Source organism: Nothobranchius furzeri, chromosome 6 (genome assembly GCF_043380555.1).
Source record: "Nothobranchius furzeri strain GRZ-AD chromosome 6, NfurGRZ-RIMD1, whole genome shotgun sequence".
Lineage (NCBI taxonomy): Eukaryota > Metazoa > Chordata > Actinopteri > Cyprinodontiformes > Nothobranchiidae > Nothobranchius > Nothobranchius furzeri.
In genome coordinates this window covers 62,914,263-62,928,367 of record NC_091746.1, presented here as the reverse complement: position 1 = coordinate 62,928,367, position 14,105 = coordinate 62,914,263, and the positions used below count along the sequence as shown (strand labels likewise).

Below are 14,105 nucleotides of genomic sequence, written 5' to 3'. Positions count from 1 at the left end.
TTGTGGCAAATTAAAGGGCTGTTAAATACCTCCTCCTGTGTACACACACACACACACACTGCGCTGAAAGTCTCATTCAGTTCAGATCTGTAGATTCATGTAGAACTTTAAAAATATGCAAAAGAAACTTTTAGAATAAAAAATTTTGTGAGAAGTGGAGAGAAACCGGAGGGAATCTAGTGACGTTTCTGTTCACATGATTGTGATAAAAGTGGTCGTTTCAAAAGGTAAAACTAATTTCATTTAATTATGTGTTAACAGATGTGTGAAGCATGCTTTTAGGCTAACTGCTAATGCAACATTAATGCATCAGATTGGCTCATGAACAAAACTTAATTTGTTCATTTAGATGCATTTTATTGCAAATGAAATCATTTTTAACTACACATTACAACGCTGGCATTGTTTTGTCAGTTATTTCATTTTAATGCCTGTTTTTGTTTAAAATTCTCCTGATTTACTTTCACCACTGGTGTCACTGCGGCCAACTCGTTGGACCAACAAGTTGTCAGTGTTTTTAGCCGTGCAAATCTCACTCTTAGAGCACGTTCATGTTTTACTTCTTTGTCTTTTTTTATTTTGTCTTATTTTTATCAGTATAATCATGATGCTAAATGGAGTGCAATGGACTTCACACAAACAAGCTTTGTATGGTGTTTTGGAGCATGCATGTGCAGGTCTTCTTTAAAGAGTTGGAAGTAATTATCTGATGATTAATCGGATCTAGGAGAGAAACTGGAGGAAGAATTTTACTTGATTTTTCATTCCAGCTATATTGAGGGCTGCAGCCTGAGTGGTCAACCTCACTTTGTGTTAATAGATGAAAACAAGTCTTTGTTTTTGACTGACTACAGGCAATATTTTCAATAAATAGTATTTATTTACAAATTGATTTCAAGTTGGTTTTTATTTTTCTTAATTTCTGCCCAATAACATGTTCCAAAAATATTATGCAGGCAATCTTTGGGCCAGTAAATCTAAATGGTTCAATAAGAGAAACAATTTGTGGGACTTGGGAGTCTTTGGTCTTTTTCTGTTTTTGCAAATTTAGTTAACTTGATTTAATTGCAAGCAGTTGCTCTTAGCAACTTTAAACCACACCATTTTTATTAATGTTTTAAGCTAAACCAGCTAAACAAAAATGAAGGGTGTTAAACAACCACAATACAGAAATATCAATGCAATGATGATGTAAAACTACAAAAAAGTTGCACATAAAATGCTGTGCATGATAAAAAATACTTTAAAAATACATATGTTTTTCTAATTGTTTAACAAAAAAATTTCTGGAAATACATGGAAGAGTGTTGCCTGTAGGATTTTGTTCTGAACAATGGTGAGTTTTTGAACCAAAAACCAAATTAAAATCCTGATTTCTGAGTTTCATGTTGATCGATCGCTGGTCAAGCAGCTGAATGTGTCTCTAATGCTACAGGTGCAGGAAATGAAACACAAAAATATTTAATAACTAATATCCACAAATATGCATGTTTAGATCCAAATAAAAATCTAAAGAGGAGTCTTCGTCTTTCAATTTTGTGTCTGGTTTTCAGGGGTGTAAGGGGGCTTTTTGTGCCCTTGGGCCCTGCTGTGTTTCATTCCGCCCCATTGTAAAGTGGTTTACGTGCTTTTATTTTGAAGAGGATGCAGAAGGTACAGACCGGTTGGTGTCGGAGTACAGGAGGACGAGGAGACATTTTTGTTATCATCTCACCTCACGGGAGCCTGAACCGCGGATAGCTAGGTGATAGCTTACCTCACGGGCAGGTAAGCCACACTATTACCCTTTAGACGTCAAACGTTCCGTTTTCTACCTTTACCGTACTTAACCGGAAAAAAAATAAACCGGAAGCGAAATTGTCGCCCGTGCACCTGCGGTTTAACCAATGACTGTACATAAAGGAAACTGTCCGACTTTCGGTTGAGATTTACTTCGATTCTGTTTGAAAACACGAATAAAACGTGGGTTAATTTATTTTCTCTGTTCTGTTTTGTTTTTATTTGATGTCATAAAATATATAAAAATCATAGAAATAATTCCTGCTCTGAGCAAAGGTGGCCATAAGTGCTGAAATACTTTATAATGTATTATTTTTAAATAGGCCTGTACGTTTTAAGACTTCAAAAATTGTCCCATTTTACTACAAATTTAGCTAAATTAAAGTGGCTCACAAACAGAGCAAAGCGCTGTTGTAAAGCGCTTTGGGAGGTTGTATACTAATAAGGCACTATACAGAAACAGTTAGAAATGATTTCATTTGCAGGTCTGAAGTAAAATTAAGTTTTGTTCATGAACCAATCTGATGCATTAATGTTGCGTAAGCAGTTAATCTAAAAGCATGCTTCACAAATCCGTTAACACATAGTTAAATTAAACACCGTCCATTTTACTTCTTAAAACTTTCACATATCAAATAAAGGTTCCACAAATCAATTCTGTTTAAGGATCCTAATCTAATCCAGGTTTGAAGAGTCAATAAAATGTTCTGTATCCATCCATCCATTTTCCTCCTCTCATCCAGGGTTGGGTTATAGAGCGCAGCAGCCTAAGCATAGATGTGCAGACTTATTTATTTTTTTATTTTTGCCTTTTGAGAGACACAAACTTCTACTTCTGAAGGCTAAATGCATCTTGCAGTGGTGTTTTTAAAAGTCAGCACAAGTAAACAGCAGAATGCATTGGCAGTGTGTGTCACGTCTGTAGTGGAGCATCCAGGGATAGTTTTCCATCCATCACCCATCCATTTTCCTCTTATCCGGGGGTTGGGTGGTGGGGTGTAGGCACAGACGTCCCACTCCCCAGCCCCTTGGTCCAGATTCCCAGGGAAATCCTGTTCACTGGCCAGCCGAGAGACGTAGTCCCTCCAGAGTTGTCCTTTCTTTAGGTCTCCTCCAAGTTGGACATGCCCGGAAAACCTCACCAGGGAGGCAATTTCCTTCATTTTGTTTTTTTAATTAGAGCAATTAAAGATGCTCAGGTAGTCTAAGAATTAGTGGTAATCACTCTTTAGAAAATTCCAGACACAAAACTCCCCCAAAAAGGACCAACTTCAGCTCAAAGATCAAAGATAATTTTCTTGTGTTATTGCGATGGTTAGGGTGGCCGTTCTGATCGCCATTTGAAGCAACGCATCAGTCAGTCTAACTAAAGGTGAAAATAATGATTATTACTGCGCTGTTATGGGTTATACAAACACAGACGGGTCACAAAAGGCTTTAATTTATGAGTAATAATCACAAACAAGGAGATAAATAGCTTAAGTGGTATTATTTTTTACAATGGTGTTTGCTTATTTTTCTCTAGACGTATGTGCCGCTGTAGCAAGTGAATTTCCCCACTATGGGATTAATAAAGTCTATTCAATTCATAAAGTTGTTAAATGTTGTGTCTATTAAAATTATCAGCTAAAATATCTACCTTTTTATTGTAATGTATTTATTTTAAAGTTTTGGATGAAAGTAAAGTCTTATCGCTTCCTTTAAAGGTCTAGCTTTTAGCTCTGACACCGACATAGCCCCGTTGGTTTTCCACGTTTTATTTTGAAAGATAGAAAAGGACATTTCTGCTAACGGAGTTGACTACACTTTAGACAACGTTGTTGCTTGACTTATCGCGTTCGTTTTTGTGTTTGTTAATGTTGATTAGGTTTATTTAAGGTTCCACAGCTTCTTGCAGGCCAGTGCAGCTCCCACGTCATTGCCCCTGAGAGCATGGTTCCCCTGATTAGTTTAAAACTTGGTCATTTATCTTCTGCTGTCAAGACAAACTTAAGGGAATTGGGCGTTATTTTTGACCAATCAGTGTCTCTTGAAGGCCACTCAGAAACGTTGGTCCGAAACTGTTTTTATCATTTAAGAAATATCTCCAAACTGCGAAGGTTGGTGTCAAAACATGAACTTGAAATGGTTCTCCATGCCTTTATCTCCTCCCGTCTAGATTACTGTAACACACTCTTCACATGTTTTAACAAAAAAGCCCTTGACCGCCTTCAGTTGGTCCAGAACTCTGCAGTGAGGCTTCTAACTGGAACAAACAGAAGAGCTCACATCACTCCTATTCTGACATATCTGCACTGGTTACCCGTCAACTTTAGAGTTCATTTTAGAATCCTGTCTATAACTTTCAATGCTCTACATGGTCAAGCTCCTCCCTATATTACTGAACTTTTAAAGCCTTATGCTTCAACCTGAGCCTTCAGGTCCACCCACCAGAACCTTCTAGAAGATCCAAAGACCAGATACAAAAGTCGAGGTGATCACTCCTTCCAGACTGTTGCACCCTGACTCTGGAATGATCTTCCTTTATCCTTACGCAGCATTGACAGTCTGGACACTTTTAAAACACAGCTAAAAACCCTTTTATTTAAAGCTGCTTTTAACTAAATCTTTTATTTTCTTATTTTTAACTCAAATTTTTAATCTTTCATCTGTTTATGAAAATTTATAATTTTATGACTTTATTTTTTCTGATGTTATTCTATTTCTGTTTTGAGAGCATTTTGATTTTATGACTTTGTTTTATTTAGTTTTGATCTATGTGAAGCACTTTGTGATTCTATGTCTGTGATGAGTGCTATAGAAATGACATTTACTTACTTACGTCAGCAGTGTGGACAGGATGAGGACTTTCAGTCTGTGGGCTCTTCTTCCTCCCATCTTCTCTGTGGGCACCGCTGCTGGACTGTGGATGGTGTAAGTTCATCTCAACTTTTCACTTACTTCCCTCAAAATCCCACAGAGACAAAGGATGCAGGTCTCATTCACTTTTTTTTCCCCAATAAATCTGCTGTGTTCTCTCCTAGAATAAATACTCCATGAATCCTTTTCTGTGGAAAAAACAATCTTGCACGCCTGTTTCAGGGGGTAGGAGGGGATAGGGAAACAACGGGATATCAAGTCTTACTCTTTAATAATTGTGATATGCAAATGTCTCACATCTGATTGGCTAACACAACTCTTCTGTTGTCTTTGTTCACTCTTCTTTCTTGGATTAAAAACACCATGTTGATGTTTTACCTCCACTAATAACACAAGCCCGAACGTGTTCTTCATGTTGTGGCGTTGTTGCTAATGCTAAAGGTTAGCTTCTACTAGCCAAGATGTGCTCTGCTCTCTCCTGGCCACAAAATATACCTAGCCTTCTATCCAACTTATTTTTGAGTAGCCTCATGGAGAAACGCTGATGCAAGCAACATCCAGTAAGATACCGAAAGTGGCGCAAACCCAAAAAATTGTCTCAGGCAGCTCGGGAAGATGTTGCACTGTCCGTGCTTGTACTAACAACTACAGAAAATTTATTTTGTAGCTACAAGAGCGATATTTAGAACATGCACCGCCAGAGTGAGAGAGTGTGCGGCTGTGAGCGTCGGTACGGTTTTCACCACCTCCTCAGAGATGAGGAACCCAAAAGGGTGTGGCTGAAAAATCTTAACTTGAAAACCACCACAAACTTTTATTTGTGCATTCCTTTCATTTTATTGTGAAATACTGGAGAGGAACACCCATATCCTACTTTGTTGCTGGATATGACAAACCTCCGGAGGGGCCACACCGAGTAGTCTTTGCCCTCCCTCCCCTGGGCGCCCTGCGTTGGTGCCTCGGTTGCTGCTGTCGGGGCAGAAGGCTCCCCTGATGGCATTTCCTTAACTTATCTTGTCTGGCTCATCTGAGCTCAGCCCAGTGTGTTCGATTTTTTATCTTATGTCTTTGAGCGTGTGTGTGTGTGTGTGTGTGTGTGTGTGTGTGTGTGTGTGCGCGCATGTCTGACGGTGAGTGTAATGGGGGATATTATTGTAATATTGCTTTTATATTTATGGGGAGGGAGGGAATGTGGGTATGTGGGGTCATCTTAATTTGTAAAGCCATTTGAGTTGCATTTATTGTATGAATGGATTTATCGAAATCTGAGTGTGTACCTTTACCAGAGGAAACACTAGAAAGTTTTCTCCTGGTTGAGGCTGAAACTCTAGATAAGGTTTTCTCTTCAGTAAGGCCCACCACATGTCTGTTAGATCCAGTTCCTACTTCGTTTTTAAGCCATTTTATGAATATTTTATAGATGAGATTTTAACCATGATGAACTGTTCTCTTCAAACAGGGGTATTTCCTGCTGCCTTTAAAGGGGCAGTGGTGAGGCCCCGTTGAAGAAGAGAAACTTAGATTTTAGTGATTTTAACAACTTCAGACCGATATCTAACTTACCATTCTTAAGTAAAATTTTAGAAAAGCTTGTTTTAATACAGCTTAATGATTTTATTATTGCACATAATATCCTAGAGAAATTTCAGTCTGGTTTTAGAGTAAACCACAGCACTGAGACGGCCCTGTTAAGAGTTTTGAATGACGTAAGAATAAATTATGCACAGAAAGTGACGGTTCTGGTTCTACTGGATTTAAGCGCTGCCTTTGACACAGTGGACCACAACATTCTTTTAAACCGGTTAAAACACATCGGCCTCTCTGGTGCTGTCCATAAATGGTTTACTTCGTATCTCACAGACAGGACTTTTATGGTAAGTCTAGACACCTTCTGTTCCAAGACCCATGAGATTACTTATGTTTATGTTTATTCATTTAGCAGACACTTTTATCCAAAGCGATTTACAATTTATAACCTATAGGGCATGTTGAGATCTGTGGGGGATACCAGAGTACCCGGAGGAAACCCACGCATGCATGGGGAGAACACGCAACTCTATGCAGAAAGGCCGCAGCCGAGTTTCGAACCTGCAACCTTCGCGTTGCAAGGCAACAGTGCTAACCACTGCGCCACCATGCAGATTACATGTGGTGTGCCCCAGAGTTCGATTTTAGGCCCAGTGCTTTTTAATCTGTATATGCTTCCACTTAGTGGCGTCATCGGACGACACAGAGTGCAATTTCACAGTTTAGCAGATGATACACAGTTGTACATCTATGTGTCTCCGGATGACGCACGACCATTAGATGCCCTTTTAATTGTATTTCGGATATTGAATCCTGGATGTCAGAAAACTTTCTCCAGTTTAACCGAGACAAAACCGAAGTTTTAGTCATCGGTCCTAAGACCCAGAGAGAGAAACTTTTTCCAAAGCTACAGTCACTATTAATTTGTCTTCTAAAGTGAAGAACCTGGGTGTTATTTTTGACTCTGAGCTAACTTTTATTCCCCACATTAAGAATATTACAAAAATTGGTTTTTATCACCTGAAAAACATCGCCAGAGTCTGCCCCTTTCTCTCTCTGGCTGATACAGAGACGCTGATGCATGCTTTTATCACCAGTAGAATTGATTACTGTAATGGCTTGCTTTCTGGTCTTCCCAAAAAGAGTACCTCAGGTTTACAACTCCTACAAAAATCAGCAGCTCGTGTCGTGACTAAGACCAGGAGGCAGGAGCACATTACACCTGTCTTAAACAAGCTGCATTGGCTTCCTGTACGTTTCAGGATCGATTTTAAGGTTCTTTTAATGGTTTTTAAATGTCCTAATGGTCTTGGGCCTTCTTATCTCTCAGAACTACTTCATAAACACGAGCCTTCGCGGTCCCTGCCCTCCCCTGGCAGCCATCTCCTCATCATTCCATAAGTCAGGACACACTACCAAGGCGAGGCATCCTTCCAGTTTTATGGCCCTCGCCTCTGGAACAGTCTGCCAGAGGACCTCAGGGCCGTAGAGAGTGTTCTTGTTTTTCAGGCCAGGCTCAAGACTCACCTTTTTAGTACAGCTTTTAAGTGATTTTGATCTATTTTAGCCTGTTTTTAACCATCTTTTATATATATTTTATCAGTGTTTTATTACTTACTCTTTTAATTAAATAACACATTTTCCTATATATTTATTTTAACTTGTAATAATTATTAGTTTTAACCAGTCTTAATACTTTGTTGTACAATATTTAATAAATGTAATTATATGTTTCTACTTGGTCATCTTTTATCACTGTGTTTTATTTAGATTTTTATTTATCAGCTGTTTGTTTAATTTGTTTCTTAACTTGTTATCTTAGTCTCATTAGTAAACTAGTGTTTCCTCTGTGGGGGCCGGCTGCCCCGGGGGCAGCGGTGGGCTATGGCGGCCGGGGCTTCCCATGTCTACTCTTGTCAAGGCTATTGCTGCCATTCTTGGTGCTCCCGGTGCAGTTGGCTCCTTTGATGGCGTTTTCGTCTTCTTTGTACCTACTACATCTGCACTCAGCCAGCTGCCCTTTCTCTATTACGAGTGTGCGCGTGTGTGTGTGTGTGCGTGCGTGCGGGAGATTGCATCTGCTTGGGACGGGATTGAGGGTGGGAAGAGGGAGAAACAAAGGGGATCTCTTATGTGAATCTGTGTGGAAGTGGTGGGAAACCGACTGCTGTCTGGTTGTTTTTAATATTGTAAAGCGCTTTGAGCTGCATTTGTATGAAAAGCACTTCATAAATAAATTTTGATTGATTTTTGATTGATATATAAATAAAGTTTGATTTGATTTGAGTAAAGAGATCTGACAGCAGTCCCACAAGAACAACAGCAGTTATGATTTCATATGCACAATTTTCTGAATAGTTATAATTCAAAGTGGGTTTAGACGGGTGTTATTAACCTAAAAGTGCCATCCTGCTGTTGGTATTTCACCTGATGTAGAAACTAAAACCCAAAACTTGGTGATGATGGATTTAAGGCTCTGACTCAGCTCTACGTCTGCTTTTAAGTAAATAAGATTGTGTCCCACCTCTTCCAACAAAACACGGCCAGCCTTATTACTATGTTGGTACTGATCAGCCTCGGAGCTTTTAAGATTGTTCATTGCCTTGCTGTCGGATGCGACAGAGCTCAGAAAGTAGCTAGACTTTAAGATCGTCCTTCCACCTCTGCTTCAGTAGGCAGAAGGAGTGAAACGGTGTCCGGTTTGAGCTGTAACAGCTGGTGTTCATGCGTGTTTTCAGTCTCTAAAAGCCCATAAAAAGAGCATTTCCACAAAGGAATCACATTGTCTCAATGTAAACTAAAACTGGACTGCAAGTCGCTTGCATCTTTCGCACAAAGCATGATGGGATGCAGGAATAAGGGGGATAGTACCAAGCCAAGGTGGGCAGGGCCATTAATACAAATGTTCACTGACGTAGAAGAGACTGTCTGTTTCCAACCTGATCATTTTCCTGTATGTTTCCTTTCTGCGGCTAATGAAGGAAATAGGATTTGTTGACATTTTCCACGTTCAGCATGAATATGCAACTCAGAGAATGAACAAGTATTAAATAAATTGGTTTCTCAGTGAATGAGACCATTAAATAAGTATTGTGAGGAAAGTTATTGAATACATTCTACTCAACTAAACTTTATTTGTAAGTCGCACCTTACAGGCAAAAAGATGCCACCAAGGCGCTACACAGATCAAGTAAAAACATAAAACATTAAGTCCAGAAAATAAAAACATTGTATAACAAGATACAGATAAAAAATACAGTGAGTACACAGATTGCTATAAGTAAAACAATAAAACTAGTTAGAAAGATTAAAAGACAGATCATAAAAGTAGGTTTTTAGCCTTGCCTTAAAAACCGCAACAGAGGTGGAGGCCCTTATGCTGAGAGGAAGCTCGTTCCAAAGCTTAGGACCTGCCACAGCAAAGGCCCCATTACCACATGTCTTTAGGCGCATTTTTGGGACCGAGAGGAGCATGAGGTTCTTCGAGCGGAGTGACTGTGCAGGGGTGTACGGTTGAAGCAGTGACACCAAGTAAGGAGGGGCCGAACCATTTAACGTTTTAAAAACCAGTAAGAGTATTTTAAAATGAATCCTTACATCAATGGGCAGCCAATGAAGCGCAGCCAGGACAGGAGTTATGTGGTCATACTTGTGCCCGCCCTCATTCTAGGGATGTTCCGATCACGTTTTAATCCCAATACAATTCAGAGTCATTTGATTTTGCGTATTTGCCGATACCGAGTCCTGATCCTTTTAAAATCACATGATCGGACCAGATTCCCGATCATGTGATCGGATTGGAGCGTCCCTAATCCATGCTTCTTTTTGTGGATGACCACAAAGGAAAAGAAGCTATTTCTGTCCTAATGTAGGAAATTCCAGGATCTCTTTACATGCTTTGCTTTTTTTTACAGGTACTTTGTTGCTCTTTACAATGAAAAAGTTGTAGCTATGAGTTCAGAGTACAGGTATGAATTATGCTCCACCAAGTACTGCAAATAAATATTTAAAGCATCTCTGCAATGAGATTGTATTTTTTTTATTTTTTAGGGGAAAAAATGGATCACTGTATCCTCCCTTCATAAGGTACCAACTAGTTTTCCAACATTATCCATGTCACAATAAAAGCAGTGTTACTTAATTATAAATAAATATCTTTTTTTCAGTGTTACAGGCAACTTTCCACCAGCTAGCTGCTTCTTCAGCCAGGTCATGAACATGGGAGCATTTTTAGGTAAAGCAGCAATGATATGGTTTTTTATACAACATCCAACAGATGCAATCGCTGACCTTGGTACAGTTTCTTATGTGTTGTGTTCTGCTGTGTGCTGATTGGTTGTTGTGTTCTGCTGTGTGCTGATTGGTCTGTTTTTATCGGCGCTCTTCTGTTTCAGGCTTTGTCATCGGCCTCCTCAGATATCTTCAGCTGAAGAAGAAAATAGAAAAACCTTGGCTAAACTATGTCAGCGCAGCCGGTTTCCTTATGGGCTGCTTTGGAATGACACTTGTGGGAAACTTCCAGGTAAGTTCTGAAGAACAAACTCAGACGTCACATCCAGATAACTGTTCACCAGCAGAGGTTTTTTTTTTCTAGTTATTTGAAGAGATGCTGATTCACAACATCGGCACATTGATGACCTTTGGACTGGGGACGGTGTACTGCTGGATGCAGTCTTACATCACCCTGAAGGTTAACCTGAGCAATGAGGGGAAGGCTGTCGCCATTATTCGCTTCCTGCTGTCTGCAGCCATTACAATTTGTGTTGCACTAAAATATGGTATCCTTTATAGCACAATGTGTAGAGAGAAGGCTGTGACTTGGACTTGTGAGATGGTGACTTGACCACAACACTGGTCTGATGTATTCTACTTCTTTAATTATAGGACATTAAAGTTGTAATTCGGTGAGCTTGCCCTTTCCCCAAATACCAAAATGAGAAAGTGGAATTGGGTTGCCAAGCATTTGTTTTCATGCGCCACCAATGTCTTGATCCTTAATTCTTCTGCTCCAGCTCTGTTGCTGAACCCTGACAAGATGCATGCAGCTCGATGCCAGTGGGCTCTTGTCATGTTCTTCCTCGCCTTCTTCGGCACTTTCAGTGTTGAGTTTCGTCACTTCCACGTGGACATGACAGTAGACAATTTAGAGCATCCCGTCAGTCAGTTCGAGTCTTCTGATGTTTTTAGACAGCACCTGGAGCAGCTGTAGGACTGTTACAGGTGTGTGTATCAACACCATAAACACTGCACCGATTAGAGAAGCTATGTTATTGTTCTCATCACTGGAGGGAAACGGTCACATTTACAGGGTATCCGCTAGCCTGGCAAGCCAGACTAAATAAATGTATTATTTAGTCTGGCAACGCTCCATTAACGGCTCTCGGTTGTGGGGCGGGTTCTATTGTTGTCTTTCAAATGATCTCCGCATGCTACTGGACAAAGAATGTGACATACTCACTGCAACAGCTATCGGTAAATGAGGCGGTCCACAGTTGAAGAAGGAGAAAATACATCATTTTTTCAAAAAAAAAAAAAAGCACTTAAATACTAGCCTGGCAAGCCAGACTAAATAATACATTTATTTAGTCTGGCAACCAACGCTCCATTAACGGCTCTCGGTTGTGGGGCGGGTTCTACCATTGTCTTTCAAATGATCTCCGCATTCTACTGGACAATGAATGTGACATACTCTTGTTTCACTCTGTTGCATCATCCCACCCACCAGGCACATAGAGTGCCCTGATTGGCCCACGAAGCGGATAAAGCTCTGTGATTTGTTCACTAAGCAGATAGAGCACTATGATTGGCCCACCATTATGGACCAATCACAGCTCTTTATGTGTTTGAAACCCCTCTAGAGAGCTGTGATTGGCCAGCCAGAATGCTGTTGGGGGCTGCGGAGTTTCCAGTGGAGCATTCCTACACCAAACTTTGCAAAGCAAGAATTTGGTCTAGTTCACTAGGCTAGGTATCCGCGACATCGTGAAAAGTCCTTAATTGATTTAAGGAAAATTAAGCCGCTTAAACAGTCTTGAAAAGCTGAGTTTATGTTTTCAAAGTTCAACATAAATACAGACAGTATTTAATCCTGTTAAAACATAATATTTGCAACATGAATAGTTTCTTTCTCTGGCCACCAGTATGCTACAGCCTTACGCATTTAAAGTTTATTGATGTGGCTGCCAGGAGTTTAAGGATGCTGGAATACAAACACGAGATAATTTATAATATTGTTGTGACACTTCTGCAGCACTAAAGCACAGACAGAATGACCTTTTACTCTTAGCAGTGGTTTATTAAACTACAGCAGTAAACCGTTGAGACGCTCCAGCTCTCACTAACGCTAAACATCTAATCACAACCAATCAGAGCAGCAGCACTCATGAACATATACCAATAACCTCTTAAAGGTGTGATTGACTGAAAAAAAAAACATTTTTAAATGCTTTTTCTGAATATATTCAGTCACTCTGAGTGTTTCATGCAGGCTGAACATGAAAATAGTCTCCTACATCTATCTCCTGCATTAGCTTCTGATAGGAAATAGATGGTTAAACTCTAGGATTTGAAAAGTCTGACAGATCTATGTCACTTAACATTCATGGACTCACCCATCCTGACACACAACAGGGAAGGCTGTTGTTGGATTAGCAACGTTTAGCACGGAGGAGACAGTAGAGCATGTCTCGGCTAGTAGAACCTAACTGTTAGCATTAGCAACTCCACCACAGCTTCCAGGCTGAAGTGCATGGTGCCTACAGTGAAACGTGGTGGCAGTGTCATTATGTGGGGCTGCATGAATGCTGCTGGTGTTGGGGAGCTGCACTGCATTGATGGTATCATGAACTCAACAATGTTCTGCTCTATACTGAAGATGTTCCGTCAGATAAAAGAAATAATCTGGACAGCAACATGGTTTGGGTGGTGTACCTGACTCAAAAGTAGTGAGGTGATTAGCAGACCATCTAAGTCAGCTTCACTTTTATCAGTAAGTAAAATTATACTTCTGGGCTTTATTTCACTGGCTGAATGGGGTAAAAGGCTGCGTGATCAAACTGGTATGAAGTATGATGGTAGGGCTGGGTAGACCTGCGGCCAGAGAAGTGGCAGCAGTCCCACTGAGTCAAGTATTACCTTTTAAACACTGGAAGGCATTTTACCTAAAACTAAGCCAGGATCTGCTTTGTCACTGGAAGAAAAGAATTATGACAGAAGGTCTGGATTTAATTTGAATTTATTTTCCAACAGTAAAACCAAAAGTGTTTGGCTTCACAGCAGCAAATGTTGTAGCAGTTTTACAATTTGTGTTAAATGACCCTTTAATTGTGTAAACGGAGCACGTTTGACTGAGTGAAATTAACGTTTCCTATTGGTTAAAACTTTATTTCCCAAAGAAAACCACCTAAGGATTGTTTTTCTTAACATCCACAATACTCGTAAACAACACAGATGGCACATTTTACACACACCATTCACCTGATGGCAGAGAAATTAAGACTAACTCGTTTTTCACTAGAGCATTTTCTCCGAGTTCCATTTTCAGAACATCTGTTTTCTAATACAGGTGCAGAAAATTAAAAGTGACAAATACAGCATCCACATTTACAGATGGAAAACAGTAGTCAAAACAGAAAAATTCACCTAAAAGCTTAAAAAGGTACGGTAACCTCACTGTTTATGTGCAGCTTTCTTCAGGCCAGTTTGTGTTTAGGCCACACAGCACCGTCGACGGTTCAGACAACGACATCCGTGACCTGGGCCTTAGGCCTGTAACCCTCCCACTGTCCTAATGGGTGTGACCCCGCGAGGAAAGTTGACCATTGAGGAGGGTTGATGGTTTGTCCCTTGGGTCCACGTGGCAGGGGTGAGGAGTGAGCACCACCTCACTCCAGCCACGTGGATCTCAAGGGATAAACCATCAGTCCTGCTCAATGGCCAAC

The 14,105-nt window shown here is 40.2% G+C and overlaps 1 protein-coding gene across 2 annotated transcripts; it reads left to right on the top strand.

The window, feature by feature from the left end:
- Window positions 1-1,646: 1,646 nt before the first annotated feature.
- On the top strand, window positions 1,647-11,522 carry tmem150c (transmembrane protein 150C). Of its 2 annotated transcripts, none has more exons than XM_015943089.3 (8): window positions 1,647-1,767; window positions 4,609-4,692; window positions 10,080-10,133; window positions 10,216-10,251; window positions 10,332-10,399; window positions 10,560-10,687; window positions 10,760-10,943; window positions 11,178-11,522. In XM_015943089.3, exons 2-8 carry the CDS (start codon window positions 4,619-4,621, stop codon window positions 11,372-11,374), a joined length of 741 nt encoding a protein of 246 aa, XP_015798575.1. In that variant the 5' UTR covers window positions 1,647-1,767; window positions 4,609-4,618; the 3' UTR covers window positions 11,375-11,522. The 2 variants fall into 2 exon arrangements, with proteins under 2 accessions (XP_015798575.1, XP_015798574.1); XM_015943088.3 differs by having other exon boundaries at window positions 1,654-1,767; window positions 4,606-4,692.
- Window positions 11,523-14,105: the final 2,583 nt, after the last annotated feature.